This window comes from Notothenia coriiceps, unplaced genomic scaffold, assembly GCF_000735185.1.
Source record: "Notothenia coriiceps isolate Sejong01 unplaced genomic scaffold, NC01 NC01_scaffold00026378, whole genome shotgun sequence".
Classification (NCBI taxonomy): Eukaryota; Metazoa; Chordata; class Actinopteri; order Perciformes; family Nototheniidae; genus Notothenia; species Notothenia coriiceps.
The window spans coordinates 45632-52478 of NW_011359079.1; the positions used below are offsets into that span (position 1 = coordinate 45632).

General features: G+C 40.7%; 1 protein-coding gene across 1 annotated transcript in view; it reads right to left on the minus strand.

Moving 5' to 3' along the window:
• Window positions 1-6262, minus strand: part of LOC104956801 (semaphorin-4B-like) — a 21720-nt gene extending 15458 nt beyond the window's left edge. Inside the window, exon 1 of the mRNA XM_010784343.1 lies at window positions 5854-6262. Within this exon, the coding sequence (XP_010782645.1) occupies window positions 5854-5974 (121 nt within the window). The 5' untranslated portion in view covers window positions 5975-6262. The remainder of the gene's footprint in view (window positions 1-5853) is intronic.
• Between the last annotated feature and the right edge of the window lie 585 nt (window positions 6263-6847).

The window sequence follows — 6847 nt, forward strand, 5'->3', positions numbered from 1 at the left end:
TGTGTGTGTGTGTGTAGAGACCCTTGAGGAGAAGGGCAGGCAGAGTCTCCTGCTCTCCACTCATCTACCATGAAGTAAATTAATAAAGAGTAGGAACGATCAAGCACATTTGTTTTCTCACTCACACACACACACACACACACACACACACACACACACACACACACACACACACACACACACACACACACACACACACACACACACACACACACACACACACACACACACACACACACACACACACACACACACACACACACTTCCTGGTGAGATCAGGACCTTCACACCTGCACTGTTAGCCTCCAGATGGTGTCTCTCAGGGGTCTCTCTGCCCTGACATAGTTTGAAAACAATTCAACTGTATCCCTGCAACAGGTGTCATTCATATTGATAAGGACAACGCTCCCTATCAGGAACACATGGCACCTGCATGGTACACTGAACAGTTCTCATAAATGAACAAGTAAAATAAAATAACAATTAAATAAAGAAAATCTGACAGGTAGGATTTGTATAAAGTGGGACAGTGTAACAGGATCCTTCAGCTGGGTCTATATAACCTACAGTATATTCAGCCGGGCCTCACGGGGACACGTACCTCTCTCTCTCTCTCTTTTTACATACAGCCAAAAGTAGGAATAAGAGGCATGTGGAGTGCATTAACATACTGGAACTGAATCAGGAAAGTTCTGACTTTTAATGAAAGATACATGAGACGACTGCGTTTAACCATTTCAGTTCTGCCTCAACTCAGATGTGAAAACCTGAAGTGTTTCCTGAGCACATGATTATTTTTAAAGAGCACTGGTGTTTGTAATGGTGTAATATATTGGCAATGGCAATACAATATTATGTTTTATTTTGATGCAAATTCGTTTTACAAACAATACCATATAGTGTAGTTTCTTGTCATTATTCTGACAGAAAAATTGGTTAAATAAAACTTAAAGGTGGGATAGGTAATTCACTTCAGATACACTTTTTGTTATATTCCATGGAATGCTCTTAACATCCCGATAGCAATGAATACATTAAGTGCTTTTACAATAAATACATTTAAAAAATGTCATCTGTGGAAGCCGTGGCGCTGTAAAAAGCACGGCCAATCATCTGAGCCGGCCCGGCTAAAATAAGTGGATGGCCTACCTGTCTGTCAGCCTTCCATCTCGTGCACAAACTTATCTCGTGCCCTCATTGGTCATGTGCGTGTTCGTGTGTGTTGGAGGAGGGGCTCTGTAAGGAAGTCTGAAGGAAGGGGCCGATTTTTTCCGGTTATGTATTTTCAAATTCTAGCGCACTCGAGCTGGTTTCTCCTTTCTTACCTACCTACCTTTAATATTAGCCAGTTTGTAATTCTCCTTAGTCCTGAATTATTACTTTTTCAATACAAAGAAAATTAATGTTTGACAAAGAATTTACAGCTTTGTCCACCACAAGAAATGGTTCAAATTATTAGATTTCAACCATTTTGAATTGCCATTAGGGTTTATTTACCCTAATGACCTTTAGCTTTTTTTAAGATTGTATAGCTATCCAATCCGTCCAGATTTCCCCTTAAAAGTGGCTTCAAGGCTTCTTTATGCTGAGTTATATACCAAAAAGAAGATGCTTTGTTGACAGCAAAGTGGACACTGAAATGTGAGAAAAAGCATTTGTTTTTGTGTGTCATATAGCAACATGTTATGTTGTGTGACTTGTCTAGAATGATTTACAGCGAGCAGCCCAGAATCCATATAAATCCTGCATGCCTCATCTCACCATGAAAAGTTAAATCGTAAAGTGGTGAGTTTTGGTGTCACAGTAACTGTACAACTATGAAAATCAGTGATGCAGAGGTTAGTGATAAAACAAACCATGTTTTAGTCTTCTAGAAATCTACACTGCGTCCCAGCAATCCAATATAAAACACATAATGACTCTTTTAACCTCACATTCCTCTCTGCCTATCCTCATTAACGGTACACTGTTACTCCTCGCTGCTCGCCATTGTCTTCAAATCAAATGCTCCTGATGGAAATCTGCGAAGACTGAACTTTTCTGTACATTCCCTGGAGCGTGCAAGTGATGAAGCCATTAAAGCTTCTGAAACAGATGGAAATGATGTGTTGTAATTATGCTCTATTGTTGCGCCTGTTATGGCATTACATGCAGGCACTTGTGAGTGCCACCTCTGCTGGAAGCCACAGACCGCCTTTCTTTCAGGATCAGGGGGCGTGTCCTCTGCAGGGTTTTAGGTGGGCATCGGAGCATGTCACGAGCATTTTGACTGACCCCCCTCCTCTGGCTGCCCCTCCTCTGTTTCTGCACTGCAAACCCACACACTGCCAAGGTCACCGGATTAGCATGCATGAGAGAAAGCGCACAATATTCTCCAAACATGAACCAAAACGTAAACGAGAAAGGACACAGGGTCCACGGAGCATACACAGCATGCTGGGTAGCTATGCCGAAAAAAGGGGCGTTGGTTTGCTTCTTTGCTCGCATCCAGTATGAAAGTACTGCGACCTCTTGTCTGGATATTTCCTTTGTTATACCTTCAGTTCATTACAGACATACCGTGTTGATACTGACTGACAGAGGAAGCCTATTGTTATACTGTAGGTTTGAAATCAGGCTTTGTTGTGTACAATGCCTTTTCTCTTCCAGTTAACCATGTTAATTATTATACAACTGTTAATTAAATATGATTGAAATCAGAGTAAGTTATTAATGAACCTAAGGGATTATTAATGCCGATTGTTCTAAATCCACCCAGTTTGATGGAAGAAAAAAAGGCATGCAGCAAATAAAGGATATTAAAAAGGGTATCTATACCCCAAATTACACACAGACACCTGATCAGAGGAATACATAACATAGGGTGATTTATAATGTATCAGAGGAACTATATATCTAAACAACACTGGAGTAAATGTAGCTGATTAATAAAGGAATACTTGGGAAACACGCTCTCATGTCTGTATGGTAAATCTAAATCTACAGCTAGTCTTAATTCTAAACTAAGCTGCTGTCTGTGGTTTCATATTTAACACACAGACATCAGAGTGGTATCTATCATCTCATCTTACTTTTGGCATGAATGCAAATAATCATAATTCCCAAAATGTCAAACTATTGATTTAAGAGGGACCAGAATCAGGGCGACATACAATACAGTTCATGTGCTGAAAAGAAAAAGAGAGGAATCACGGAGGCTGCCAACCAGCTCATTAATGTAAACTGTTCTTAATAAGTGCAGAGCTTGAATGTCTCCCTCTTGTTCCAAGGGAAAGAAAAAGAAGAGAGGAAAAATAAATCATCTCCTCCACTCATATCTGGAGAAAGACAGTAACCTCCTGCCTGAAAAGTTTTTGATAAGCAACAGCGATACATGCCGCATGCCTAACCGATGCTTGCTGCTTTAAGTCCCATGATCCTTTGTGCCGTCTCTCTGCACAAGAGCCATAATGAAAAACAGGCAAGGCTCTCCCACTGCAGCAACCACAAAAACCTCCACTCACTACACATGAGGGATTAGCCTGCTCATTAGGAGAGAAGGAAGGAGCAGGAGGAGAGGGAAGGAGGACAAAAGAAAAAGGACGCCTTTCCAGGAAACAGGCCATGTTGAGGCAAGGGTCCTCTCGAGAGAGAAAACAGCCAGGTCGCCCTTTTCTTACAGACTATACAAACCACACTGGATGTTTAAAACAGCGACCTGCTTTACATGTGTTGCTTCAATGGTGCGAGTTGAATTGAGGCTACGTTAAGCATGTCAGTGATTCTGCAGACCCGGTTTATGTAAAGCTATACCCTGAGTAATTAGGTTACAATCAGCGTCAGTGACGTTTAAATATACGATTTTCTACACTGTTTTATCAGCTGAGAAAGCAAGTCTCACACTATACCACTTATGCTCTCCAGTTGAGAGAATCTCAAACTGCCGCCGTCAAAATACATGACATTTAGATTATGACTGCTGAATGGAGCAAAGAAAAGAAAAGAAAAAAGAAACATCAGTGGTTTGCAAAACACTCAGTTGCTAGGAACCAGCCTTGGGCCAATTTAATCCATTTAGCTCTTTGAGAGACAAGTTAAAAGGCTCAAGTATTTGAAAGGTTGTTTTTTGGGTATGAGCGATGGCAATTTGAGATGTGTATAACTGCATGATGTCTCAGTGAGTTAGCTGAGGAGGGGAAAAAAACATGCATCAGATTGTTGTTTTCAGGAGTGGGAGGAACTTCAAATTCAGACAGGTAGTGTTTACAGGAGCTGACGCACGCCTTCATCCGTGTAAGCCTGTACTTTGGTTGCTGCTGGATCGGCACATTTTCTTGTATGAGCAGTGTAGCAAACACAAAGTCAAGACAGGATAAAAATATCTTGTAGGAGCCACGGAGCTCATTTAAAAATCAATTCGTGAACTGTCCTTTTCTAAAAGCTGCAATGAAGGATGGTAAAAAATAGGTGTTAAGTGGTCCCAGTCAATGTTCCACTGTGCGCCGCATCCAAACAGCAACCTTTTCCACCTCATTTGTCATAAGCTCCCATAATGCATCAATCAATTACGAAAAAGCTGTTAGCTGAGCAAATAGTGAAAACAGCACAATGTTTTATCTTATAGAAGCCTAATCCACAGTCATTATAATATCAGGAGTGCTGCAGCGAGTAATTACATGCAATGATGAAGTCAGGTGAAAAAAGGTCCTCCAGTCAATCAGTGGAGTTGCCAGGAGAGACATTAGGTTTATATTTGTGGGATAACTTGTTGCATCTAGTTGTGCAACACAAGTTCCATTGCTAGTCAAACATTTGGGAAATATGAATGCTTTTGAAAGCATGAAGGCAGTCTAAGAATACGCACAGGGCCCCAAATTGTTTTCTTCACCCAGGCCATGCATATTTCACCCCAATAATGTGTCATAGCTCGGGGTAAAAAAACAAACACACAGTGAATTCCATGCGTAGTGACAGCTACTTTAATATTTAAAGACACCTTCAGGGCACAAACTTATAATTGTGTTGTAAGTTTGTTGTTTCTTCAAGTTGGCACGTGTACATGTGAGCCTGAAGGCACCTGTGGTCTATGTCAGAGGGTGCTTCCATGCAAATTTGTTAAAGCTGTGGTTGTTGTCTTTTTTTTCACCATCGGCCTAAATGTTGTTATTTAATGTGGAGTGACAGACTGTTAAACCCAGCCGCCTTAAGTAAGTGCTGCATGTACAGATAGACTAAATGAGGCTGCCTAATTTTAGCAGCGATTTTGATGGATGGCATGTTCTCAGCTTTGTTGACAAGCGTATTAGGAAGACGTTACGTTAGCTTTAATGAGATTGTTGGAAATAAGACCAATAAGGTGTACAGGTCTTTTAAAAAACAACCTCAGACAGGGTCATACATATGCAATTGATGCATTTGTTCATTAAATTGTGCTCAAATGAGGGGAAAGTTTCACTTTGTAGTCAAAGAGTCAGCACCTTCAACATTTGAGGACATGGAAATAAAAACGCTTTGTTTGCAGTGTGGAGCTTAGTTCTTGTACATTGAACAATAACTATAAGTTCAGACTGATATTTGTTTAACTAGCTGGCTCGTTAGATGGGCTGGGAATCTTACATTAGAGCAGAATAATCCAATCTTAATTCCAGTCTTCACATATATTTTTTAAAGGATAAATAAATAAATCTTCCTCCAAACTATAAAAAAGATATCACTCTTACTACGCAATTCTTTTCACCACATTAAGAAAACCAAAGCATGACAAACCTGCAATGCCTTGAAGCTGTAGTTGGACAATAGTGTTCAGGGGAGGGGCTTGTTAGTGGGCGATAATAACAACAAATATAAAAATTGTTAATAATTATTCAAACTTACTGTAGGAGAAACTGATGCGCGGTGTGACGTCGTCCTCAGTGGCCATCAGCGATTGGAGGCAGCTAGCCAATAGCATCGCAGCAGCCAGGAGACAGTGGACAGTCGCAGCTAGTGTCCACATGGTTGCCTGATCCTCTGTTTTTAAGATTCCTTAGAATTCATTAAGCTCCTCTTGACTCCACAGAGCTTTATTCTCTCACTCCCATCTTCCTGCAGGCTGAGGGGGAGTAAGCGTGTCCTTGACTTGATTCTTGTACTCCCAGTGGTCCTTACACTCAGTTAGTAGACTCTTAGCACAGAGATAAGGAATCCTTTCTGGATTAAATCCTGCTTGTTGTCATCTTCTCATAGTGCTCTCCGATGGGTCAGCACTAAGCTCCGACCATTGGCCATTTAGTAAAAGTAATGTTGGATCTGCGGAGAGAAGAGAGAGAGAGGTTGTTTCTTTATGTATGATCCAAGAGAACATGTAAAAGCATGAAATGGAGCTCGAGTAACAGATCCATATCCAACTTCTGACGCTATAACCTACAAATGCACAAGAACTGATACAGCTGTTCGAGGTTCGTTCTGTGGGATGGTTTGAATTTACTGCAAACAACAAATCAAGCAATCAAAAGTTAACATTTTTTATCATCGTTTAATCTCTGTCCTGCAACACTGATGGCTTCATCTACAGCTTTGATGACAAAAACAAATATTTAGGCTTCAACTGTTTACTCTTTAACCAAACTGCCAAAGAAAACTCAGAAACCATTCAGACCACCAGCCAGCCAATACGAACACACACACATCATGTGCTAACCAAACAGTCTTTCACAAATCTTTCAAAAACGTCCATCTCGCACAGCAGCCCATCAAGTTTTTCTGTGAGATGAAACACATGTCAGAATCCTTTTTAATCCCTGTATTTAATTACGCTGTCATCAACAATCATGAGAGAGATCCCTAAGAAGATAATATGGCGGCTTGGCTCTAATTGTGTGGCTATGTG